The sequence below is a fragment of the Mustela putorius genome, unplaced genomic scaffold (assembly GCF_011764305.1).
Source record: "Mustela putorius furo isolate JIRA1106 unplaced genomic scaffold, ASM1176430v1.1 tig00001618_pilon_pilon_pilon, whole genome shotgun sequence".
Taxonomy (NCBI): domain Eukaryota; kingdom Metazoa; phylum Chordata; class Mammalia; order Carnivora; family Mustelidae; genus Mustela; species Mustela putorius.
In genome coordinates this window covers 101,140-112,167 of record NW_025421819.1, presented here as the reverse complement: position 1 = coordinate 112,167, position 11,028 = coordinate 101,140, and the positions used below count along the sequence as shown (strand labels likewise).

The 11,028-nt window shown below is 64.6% G+C and overlaps 1 protein-coding gene across 1 annotated transcript; it reads left to right on the top strand.

Annotated features, from left to right (window-relative positions):
• Nucleotides 1-4,018: 4,018 nt before the first annotated feature.
• Nucleotides 4,019-8,333, top strand: LOC123394168. The gene is made up of 3 exons (XM_045087913.1): nt 4,019-4,028; nt 4,235-4,547; nt 5,952-8,333. The coding sequence occupies exons 1-3, from the start codon at nt 4,019-4,021 to the stop codon at nt 6,556-6,558; spliced, it is 930 nt and encodes a 309-aa protein (XP_044943848.1). The 3' UTR covers nt 6,559-8,333.
• Nucleotides 8,334-11,028: the final 2,695 nt, after the last annotated feature.

Sequence of the window (11,028 nt, the reverse complement as noted above, 5' to 3'; positions counted from 1 at the left end):
GACGGAGGCCCCGTTACAGTTGGCCTGGTTGGCCAACTCCCGTTACAAATTGCCAGTGGCCGTGAGGCTGGTCAGGGCACTGTGTGGCTGGAGTCTGGACCGAGCCCAGCCGGGGGTGCCGGCCTTGGCCCCCGCTAGCTGCTATCTTCTGAAAAGGCTGGGAGCCCTGGGAGCCACTGGGCGGTAGCTGGAAGTCCCTGCGGCTGATCAGGGACGGCCGAAGGACGACGCAGGCCTGACCCCAGGTTCACACACAGCTCTTGCCCGCGGCCCCGGACCCCCCCGTGTGCAGCGGGACCCAGGCAGGGGATCCCCACGCGCACCCAGCCCGCGGGAGGAGCGCCGGGAGCCCAGAGGTGGGCGGCAGACGCCTGCAGGGGCGGCCATAGCAAAGCACCACGCACGGGCCGCTTCAGCACACACTGGTTTCCTCCTATCCTGGAGTCTGGACGTCCAAACCAGGTGTCCGCAAGGCCCGTGTCTCGGGGGTAGACGCCGCCTTCTCCCCACGGCCCCACGGGTCGTCCCGCCGTGCATGCGTGTCCTGGCTCCACTTCTTACAGCAACACCGGGACCGGATTAGGGCCCATCCTGAAGGCCTCATTTTACCTCCGCTGTCTCTTTAAAGATCTTCCGTCCTCATCGCGAGCTGCTGGGGTTTAGGACTTCGGGTAGGAACGTTGTTGCTGGGGACAGGATTCCGCCGTTCACGGTGTCCGAGGTGCCCCCTCAGGACTGACCAGAGGACCTGATCCAGACACGGGGTCCCGGCCCCTCCCGACTGCTCACCTGCTCTCAGGAGGGTGGACGCGGATCGCAAGGTCTCTCTCCTCCGCCTTCTAGTAGAGGACAGTGCCTAGTCAGAGAACCCTGCCCGGGTTCTGCGCACACCAGAAAAGGACACCGCGCCCTCCCCCCGCACACAAGCCAAGCGGTCTGCGGCCCTGGGCCGGTTCTCGCCCACAGCAGGCCGTGCGGGATCCGAATCCTCGCTCTGCCTGTGCGTTCCCGGGGCCCAGTCGACGGGCGGCCTCTGGGCAGGACTTTGTCCCTTCATGCTGCCTCCGCTTCCCTCACGAACTGGGTAGAGCCGTGGCAACGGTGCCCACTGCATACAGACGTCTTCTGCGCGGACACGCGGAGCAGAGCCCGTGCCGGCCGCCGCCGCGAGCCGCAGCCGTGCCCCGATTCTGTTCTCCGGACCCGGCACCTTCACTCTCCTCCACTGCTTGTCCATTGAGCTGCTCTATGCTTGTCCCGTTTCCATACAAAGACAGACCATAGGTCAGCAGGACGCCCTAGAAAAGCTTGGCCTGTGAATTTTTTTGAACCCACATCCCCATCATCCCAGCACACAGGCTCCCTCCACCAGGCAGGAAAGCGGCCCGAGCTCCTCTTTCTCAGATCTGTGAGCACGTGGCAGGTTCACATGCTCACATCTGAGAGCAGGAGCTCTGGGCAGCTGGTCTCCACAGTGTGCGGCTGGCAGGGACGGACGGGAGACAGATGTGTGCCAGGCCCGGCGTGGGACGCCTGTCAAAGCGTCCTCGGCACTCAGCAGCACGGGGAGGCCCATTCCGCACTGCGGCCGGGAAGCCGCCCGGACACCCCCTCCCGCGTCCCGCCCCAGGGGCCGCTGCTCCTCGCGGCCCGAGTGTTCACTCCATGGCCTGAGGGCGTGCACATCCCGGTTTGCTGAACTCGTTCCCGTTCCTTAAAATCGCCACCGGTCGATGGAACCCATGACCGCCTGCCAAAATGAGAGGTCATTTTTAAAACTTCAGCTTAAATCTCTAAAGCTGTCTGCTACATTTAGACACACATCTGAGGAGCGCCTGAATTCTCTCTTAGAGCCGCGTCGGCGTGAGTGGGGAGAAGGAGCTGGGAGTCGGCCGGTCCCACGCAGGGAGCACTGAGAGCCGAGCCCACAGGGTACGGGAGCCGGTCCCACCGGCCCCTGTGGGCCCCCGAGCTCCCGCATGGTTTCAGAGGAACATGCAGCCCCGTACCTCGGAGACAACCTTTCAGACATGCTGGAAGGAAGACTGGATGGTTCTGCTTGCGGCGGAAGGGAGGCGTTTTCTTGGCTTTGGGGGCCGGAGTGAAGCGGTGAGCGCAGCGTAGCAGTAGGAGGGGGTCACAGGGGCTGAGCTGCGCAGACAGGGTCTCCAGCGCCGTCCCCCTGCCCCCGGAGCACGCGCCGAAGGAGCCCTCAGTCCCGCCGGCCTCCAGGGTGGACGCGGAGAGGCCAGGGCGGCGGGGCAGCACTCTGAGGCAGGGAGCCCGGGGCTGGACATCGAGACCTCGGGGAGCCTGCGAAGGTCAACAGCCAGAAAATCCAAGAAGACAGGAAATAATGTCCAAATACACACGCCAAGGTCAGTTCTCAGGGGCTCACTGAGGGGAGTGAGCAGACATCCCAAAGGCTGGTCAGGGCCCACGGCTCCTTCCGGCCCTTCCTCTGACCCCACTCCCTCCCCCATCTCGTCTGGCTCTGGAGGTGCCACATGTCCCCTGTCCCCAGGGCTGCTCCCTCCTGCTGCGGGGAGGAGACGCCCCACCTGCCCCTCCCCCACAGCGAGGAGCCTGGGCCCGAGTGCGTTTCCTGCGCGCCCTGCGTGGCCCTCTCTCCTCGCTCCGGCTAGGCCACGACACCCACAGCCATCCTGAGCCCTGAGCTCCAGTCCCTGCTCGGGGACACAGGCGTGGCCTCCATGACCTGCAGAGCCTCCCCCCGCCCCAGACCTGTGGCACTGCGGGACTGTGTCTGCTCCCCCCGTGGGACTGTTGGTACCCACCACCACACCTTCGGCTCCCCTGGGATCCAGGGGCTGGGCCCGAGGCTTAAAGGGAGCGGGTGACGAGGAGAGGGAGGAGGGGGGGAGGGGGGCGGGGTGGGGAGAGGCAGGATATAAGAGGGAGGAGGAACGGGAGGGAGGGGAGACCACCCAGCACAGACGAGGGCAGAGCGGTCCCGGCAGGGCCCGAGACGTCCCTCAAGGACAGAGGACGGAGGGGCCGGCTGGAGACTGCCCGGCTCCCTGCCCCCCCCCCCCCAGTGTGCTTGTTCGGGACGCAGCTGCCAGTTCCCACCCAAATCTGTATTCGGGCAGACGCACGTGATGCCGGGGGATTTGTGTGTACTTTACGGTGTGAGAGGCACAAACCCAGGTCAACTTCTGCCGGAAGAGCGAAGGCCCCGTGCCGTCCTAGTGGGGAAGAAACTCGAGTTCCAAGAGAGGCAAGACCTGCCCTCAGCCAGAGAGCAGGGCGAGAACCCCGGCCTGCTGGCCCCCCGCTTTGACAGGGAGCTCGTGCCCTGGGAGCTTCCCAGGGAGCTTCACCTGCAGCCCCTCCTGTAGGGCAAGCGGCAGGGAGACAGCCCAGTCCCAGCAGACAGAGCCGGCCACTGGAAAAGAAGTGCCTGTACGGTGGCTCAGCCTGTCCCAGGGGCCCTGAGCCACGCGGGGGGTCACAAGACTCAGCGGCCTCCCGTCCTCCAAAGGTTATTTCCTCCGATTCTGAGTCTGGGACTGGGGAGGGACCGGCCATTCCCTGCAGCCCCAAGGCAGGGACTAGGGAACACCGCATCCCAGAATGAGAAGGAAGCTCCAGGGAGACAGACTGTGGCTCGAACGAAAGCCTGTGTTGGAGGGAAGGGCGGGGCAGTGCGGAGCAGGGCCCAGGCTCGACGCAGAGATAGTTCAGGGCTTCAGACGTGCTCAGGACTCAGGACGATGAAAGCCCAAGGATGGAGAAGCAGGGACCCCTGCAGGAGAGGGGGGTGCGGGGCCGGGCAGCAAGCAGGCCGGAGGGACCTCTGGGTTCCAGCTCTGCGGAGCCCTGCTTCCCAGGACGGCATGCGGGCGGGCTGGTTTGGGACGCAGCCAGGACAAGCCGGGCGGGTGGGTGGTTGCTGGCCGGCTTTGAGGCATCTGTGAGTCCTCCGAGCAGAGAGGCCCAGGGGCCGCCGGAGGTGCCGATCCGGAGCTCCGCAGCAGTCGGGGCAGACACCTACATGGCCCTGGGTGAGGGAGTGCCTGCAGCCCGGGGTGACGCGGAGACCCCTGGGGACGGTGCCCAGGTTGTGAGAGGCCCAGCATGAGAACTGGGAGTCGGAGAAAGAAAGGAGGTCGGGAGGGGTGACCGAGCAGTGCGCGGACGCTGGAAGCCAGAGTCTTTCCCACAAGGACAGAGGGGACACTGGTGCCCGGCAGCACAGGGGTCCGTTAAGACAGCGTGTCCAGTGGTTTGGCCCTGGGGGGCGTCCGAGGCTCCCCCCAGCCTGGCTGTGTCAGCCTCTCACAGGACACTCGTAAGGTGCCTCTCCTTCCCCTCCTCTCCGGCCCCTCACAGCGCGGAGAGCTGGACCCACAGCCCAGCAAGCCCAGAGAGTCATCGCCGACGGAACGAGTGGGTCTAGACACCGCCGCGCGCCGAGGCCAGCGATGCTGCAGAAAGGCTCATTGCCCCAGACCTGGGCGGGCCCCCCGGGCTCATACACGCGGGGAGTCTGAGCCCGGGGGAGCAGCCCCGGGCCATGGCAGGTGAGCCGCCGCGAGCAGACTTCATGTCAAGGCCAAGGCCGCTGCAGCGGCACGAGACGCCTGCCGGGGCTCCGGAGGGCGGGAGAGGGTTTAAACGCCACCTCCAGCTCTTTCCCTCCCGCCTCAGGAATGCACACGCAAACACGCATGCGCACACGCGTGTACACACGATCGCCCGTAGACATGTGTGCCTGCGCATGTGTGCACACGGATGCCATCACGTGGTTTGTGCACACGCATGGTCTCGGTGTGTTCACACACGTGTGCTTACATGCACACATGTACACACACACCCAGAGTCTCGTGTCCCCCCGGGCCAGGGACCTCCCACCCCCGCCACAGGTCCTCGGTGGTCTGGGAGAACCTTCCGGTTGCCCCGCCCGCCGTCCCTCGGCGCGGCGCCTGCCAGCCCTGACACACGGGGCCTCGCGGCCTCCCTGGCGGACTGCTGCTCTCCTGTCATCTGGTCGAAGAAGCTGACAAGCGTGGGCAGGTCGCCAACTTGGCCCCAACTCCGCTTGGAGGCTGGACTGGCAGATAAATTGGTCCTGGAGCGGGGGGGAGGCGGGGAAAGCAAGAGGGGGCCCAGAGGGAAGAATTCAAATTCATTTTTCTGCTAAGCCCAGCTCCAGCTCTCCAAGGCTCCCAGCTGTAGCTGGGAAGGTTGACAGGGCGCCAGCCCGGGAGCAGGCAGATGGTGCGGGAGGGGACTGTGCGCCCGGCAGGAGGGGCAGGGACCCTATCAGAACCGGGATGCAGCAGGAATCCGGAGGAACGGTTTGGCCCGCGACCTCAGAGCATCTCTAGAGGCCTGCTGGTGCGTTCCGGTTCATTCCGGTTCATTCCGGTTCTGTGAGAGCCAGCGGCAGAGTCGGCGGGAGCCCGAGAATCACTGCCCTCCGTGCTTACTGCTGCGCGGGCAAGGACTGCTCCGCAGCTGGGGGCTGCCCTCCCTGGCTCAGTGGGCGCCCCCCGAGCTGCGGCCCCGGACCGATCCGTGGCTGGCACTGGCATGGCCATGTATAACGCAAAGAAGGGACCTGGACATTCCAGAAAGAACGGACTTCAAACCTCTCTCTTTTTTTTTTTTCTTTTAAATTTTATTTATTTATTTTTCAGACAGAGATCACAAGTAGGCAGAGAGGCAGGCAGAGAGAGAGAGAGGAGGAAGCAGGCTCCCCGCTGAGCAGAGAACCCGATGTGGGTCTCGATCCCAGGACCCTGAGATCACGACCTGAGCTGAAGGCAGACGCTTAACCCACTGAGCCACCCAGGTGCCCCCAAACCTCTCTTTTTCTGCCAATCCTCTTCCAGGAGAAATTGGGGCTTTAGGATGGATGTGCACGGCGGCTGCCTCACCCCTCAGACTACCTGATAGTGACGTGCACCTGCTTTCCATTCCAGGAGGCGAGGGTGGTCCTTCCCTGCTAACCCTCTGGCTACCTGTCTAAGGCCCAACACAGAAAACAAAGCCCTTGCAGACGTCCCGCTACCACAGGGGGCAGCGGGGGACGGGCGCCCGCTGCGAACCAGGACATTGTGCGACGTTCCGTCCGCGGCTGCTCTCCCGGCCCTGGGAGCACCCAGGGCAGAGCTCAGTGGTGAGAGCCGGACGTGGGGGTGCCCTGCTGCGCGCCCTAGTGTCCTGTCTCCTCCACGTGACTTCCTGCCACTGCAGGACGACGGCTGCTTGCCTCAGGGCGGCACAGCCCTGGCGCTCCTCGGGGGAGCGCAGCCCGAGCACACCGGCTTCCGGCTTCCAGGCCGGGTTCCCAGACTCCACGTCCATATTCAACCTCTTTGTTTCAGGCCAAGAACCCTGTGGCCTGCCGGGGCATTTAGAATGAATGGGGCGTCCGCACAGACGTTCCACAAACAAGAACAAAACATGCAAATTGGTATAAAAATCCCATGTGTGTGTATGTGTTGCCACATGTGTGGTGGGTGTGCGTGCACACGCGTGTGGAGGAGGTCACTTCCATGTGGGAACACGTGCACGGGTTGGTGCTGAGCTATGGCGAGCACGTTCCCAGGAGGAGCGTGTCCCCCCGTGGCACGTGTGTGTAGGGGCAGAGAGTTCCAGGAGCTTCCCCGACCCTGTGACTCCTGTTTCCAACCCCAAACGCACTCCCGGGATGCGTGGGCTGGGACCCCCCGTGGGAAGAGGGGAGTCTCTGTGGTGTGGGTCTCCTGACCCCTGTGAAGTTATCCGAGTGGCTTCAGAACCAGCACTGTCCATTGAGAAATCCGGTTTGATGTCTGTGGGCAGGAGACACCGTGGGAGACCGGCCTCAGCCCGCGAGTGCGCAGACCACACGGTTCTTACAAACAGCGAGTCAGGGAGTGGAAGCTCGTGCAGAAACACGCGGCACCAGTCGCCTCAGTCCTACACCTCTCACAGACGGAAGGGGCCGGGGCTCCCGGAAGGCCTTTCCAGTTTGCTCGAGCAGCACCATTTGAAACGCGTGTGAGTTCGGGGCCGGAGGGGTTCTCGCAGGACACGGGGTGGCCGTCTGTGCATGTTCCCACTGACGTGCGCTGGGAGAGGCGGGCGAGCCGTGCGGGACACACAGACGGCACCAGCCCAGTCCAAACCGTCCCCAAAGCAGCCACAGGCCTTCCCTCTGGCCTCCGCTTGAGTTCAAAGGCATCAAAGGCTCTTCAACCTATCTAAGCCCTGGAGCCCTTCCTGCCGGCAGCTCTGTCCTAAGAACGAATGTTCTGGGTAGGAAACGTGTTAGCAGCACAGGCCATGTCATGAGTTGAACTGTGTCCCCAAAAGTCGTGTTGAAGCCCCAACCCCCAGCACCTGGGAATGTCCCCTGTTTGGGAAATAGGGTCTTTGCAGCCACTCATGTTCCGGTGAGGTCACCAGGCGGTCCTGATCCACCACAACTGGGGTCCCCACAGAAAGGAGAATGCCACGGGAAGACACAGACACGTGGGGAAGGCGGCCGTGTGAAGCCCCGGGCAGAGACACCGTGACGCAGCCAAGAGCCCGGGACGACCGCCTGGGGCCACCAGAGGCAGGAAGAGGCAGAGAAGGACTGTCCCCAGAGCGAGGGAGTGCAGCCCAGCGGACACCTTGCCTTCTGGGCTCTGCGACGGCCGCCGTAAGCTGCCTGGCCAGTGGGGCTTGGACGTAGTGGCCTGGGACACTAACGGTATTGCACACAAAAGCACAGTGCGGACAGAAAAGGCAGGAACCACACTTACGGGTCCTGTCGGGAGGCCACACGATCCCGAGTCCACCACAGTGCTGAAAGGGGGCCTGGTACCAACACAGCAACACGGACCCACCGCTGTCTCCGGCGACGGACCCCGCAGAGAGGCCTCAACACCCGCCGCGCGCCGGACGCAGACACGGGGGAGCCCACGGGGGTGTGGCCAGGAGGGCATGCACGAGCCAGCGGGGCCACAGACGGGGGAGCCCACAGGGGGAGGGGCAGCCCACTGACATCACGACTTCCCTTCCCCTCGGGCTAGGACCTGGCCTCCCAGATTTTAGGGTGAGTCCCTGGACAAGAGGAGTCGGGCCTCCCCTCCTGCCCACCAGGAGCCGGAGGCAGGCAGCTGCGTGTGGGGCGCTGAGCGCTGCAGCCCGGGTTCCGCCGAAACCCCGGCCCCACGTTCAGCCAGTGGGGCTGCAGGCTGAGTGGGCACAGCTTCGCTCTGGGCGTCAGCTTCCTCGGTGGCCCCAACCAACCCCATCTGACCCCATCTGACCCTTACGAGGAGCCCTTAAAGTACGTGAATATGTTCCTTCAATCACAAAACAGTCTGCAACCCCAGCCGCTGTCTTTACGTCTTCCTCACGAAGCAGGAGGCTCCCTGGCGTGTGCTGAGGTTCATGGGGCGGCGCGGGCAGGGGGCGGGGTCCCATGGGCGGGGGAGGAGGCCAAGGAGCAGTGGTGCAGCTGCTGTAGCCAAGCCACGCCCACGGTCCCCGGCACAGGAGGGGGACAGAGGGCCTTCCCCGCCCCCGGGCCTGTCCAGGGAAACAAGCAGCTCTGGGCCATGATGACAGGCCCTCTCTGACCCTTACCTCTTGTCCTCACATAAAATGCAACGGGAACCCAGTGTGGAAAGTCGGGAACCCAGGAGGGCGGCCGAGCGTTCCGCCCCTGGGAGGGAGCCTCCAGTTTGCCCACACACGAGGGGTGAGCCCAGCACGCGGTGACGGGGTGAGTGCCGGGTGGACACGTCTGTGTGCTCTCAGACGCACACGGCAGGGAGTGCGCAGTACACAGCGGCTGCACATGTCAAGGCCCCTTCCAGGAGCTCAGCCAGGCCGACCGCGGGGGCTTTGCCCATAGACCGTGATCCGGGGGTCTCAGAAGCCCCACTCCTGGCTGGAAGCTCTCAGCAGGGCACAAGCTCCCTTTCCACACGCAGAGCCCCGGCCTGGGTCCCGCTGACGGGAGACTCAAGGGTGTGGTGGTGGCCCCGTTCCCCAGCAGGGAGCAGTGAGAGAGCAGGTGGTGAGGCCCTGGGGTCAGGGACAAAGGGGCAGGACACGATGGAGAAGAGGTGACAGGTGCGGGCTGGGGACAGATGCAGATCCAGCTCCGGGCCCAGGGGAGTGTCCCAGGATGGCGGAGGGGCCCCTCAGTGGGTGGTTTCCCGAGTCCTTCCACTCGCAAGGGCCAGACAGGGCATGAGGAGACAACAGCCACAGCCCGGGCAGAGGCCAGCCCAGGCCTCAGCCGCGTGGGGGCTGGCCCCTCCCCTGTGCGGAATCCCCCATAGCAGCCTAGGACAGCATGGCCAGGTGTCCCCAGGAGACTGAGCAGACACCAGGTATGGGGAGAGGTGCAGGACCGACCCTTCCACCTACGAACCACGGGGCAGCAGGCCAAAGGCCCCTGCAAGATGCATGACAGGGACAGAGCCGGTCAGTGCAGCAGCATGCTCTGTCTGTCTGTCCACGGCCGTCAGTCGGCTCACTCTGCAGACCGTGCAGGGCGGACGCTTCTCAGCACGACTATATTCTCTCTCCCTGTTCCTTTCTGTGTCTGTCTGCGTCTCTTACATGTGTCCCCCGCAGGCACACACAGGTGCAAACAAACACACCTGTGTACCCATGCACACGTGCACGCCTGTGCACGCGCAACACTGTGCGCACACATTTGTGTGTACCCGCGCGCACACACGGGCGCACACAACACACTGCACATGTACCCGCGCACACACACCGCACACGCACGTGAGCACACACCCTCTGTTGTCGGCTGCAGGTAGTCTGCGTTCCACGGAACCACAGTCTGTGCTCGGGGGAGCCCACGGCCCGGGACCGGGAAAGGAGGCGTCCTCGGCAGAGCTAAGGACAAGGACACCTACATCTTTTCAAAGCTTCGATCCCTTGTCCTTATTCTGAGTCAGTTTCAAACAAATCCGCCCCCTTATAAAATTCATTGTCCCTCCCTTTCTAGGTAGTGGCAGCAAGACTCTGCGGGAAGAGCCCGCAGGAGCGGAAGCCAGCGCGGCCGCTCGGTCTGGGGACGCCCACGCCCGCCGGGTCGGGGACGCCCACACCCCCTTCAGAGGAATCAGCTCTGAGGCTTCCCTGCACCCCCTTGCCCAGAACCTTCTCCAAACAGGGCTGTATCGCCTGGCAGGGCATGTTCCCAGTGAGCCCCGGGTCTCGGGGGCTCTGTGCGGCTGCGTCTCTGTGCCCGCAGAGTACGACTCGGGATCTGGAGCCCATCCTGATCGGACGCCGATGTGCCTGCCTGGGAAGCTCCACACGCCTGGGCTGCGGCTGGCTCCTGGGGGACGGCCAAGGGTGTGAAGCACAGAGGGCAGTGCCCCACCCCCCCGCTGCGGGGCCCGGATCGACACGACTGCAGGTGCCCGCCGGAGCTCAGAGTCTAGGCGGCGACCTCTGGCCCCTGGCAGGGTGTGAGGTCGGCAGGCCCACCCCTGCTTCTCGCTGTGGCAATCCTGCCTGTGTGTCCGGCTCTCCATCCGCCACCCGCAAAGGGCTCGCGGGCTCCCGTCTGCCTGGGTCTCAGAAGCCCACCCACAGAAGCTGCTGGGAAGCCTCCTCCAGGGGCGCTCGGCCCTGGGACGCCGTCCAAGCTGGCGGCTTCAGCACAGAGCCGCGGGGACGGGAGGGGGCCCAGACAGGCCTGCTGAGCCAAGATAAAGCCGCGGAGCCTCTGTCGTGCCTGAGGAGCTCCTCGCCGATTCCCACAGGGGACAGACAGGGCGGGCCCGGCAGGCCACCACCAGGGACCGTGATGGGCGGGGGGGTGGTCATGGGCAGTGGGTGGTGGTACAGGTCACCACACACCAGCCTGGGCCGCTCCGGCCTTCTACTCTGTGTCCATAGAGAAGACTGGCAACCTCGAGGGAAGCAGGTCCCGAGGACGGAGGCCCTGGGGGTGAGTCCCCTGGCCAGTTAGTGCCTTCGATGGGTTAGTGGCAGAGCCAGGCCCAGGGCCCAGGGACCAGTCTGTTTCTGCGTGCAGCCGTGTGT

Bases quoted from the DNA above. Each gene is read 5' to 3' on its own strand.
- LOC123394168 (XM_045087913.1), top strand. The intron at 4,548-5,951 runs GTGAGCCGCCGC...TTTCCATTCCAG, and splicing joins GCAGCCCCGGGCCATGGCAG to GAGGCGAGGGTGGTCCTTCC.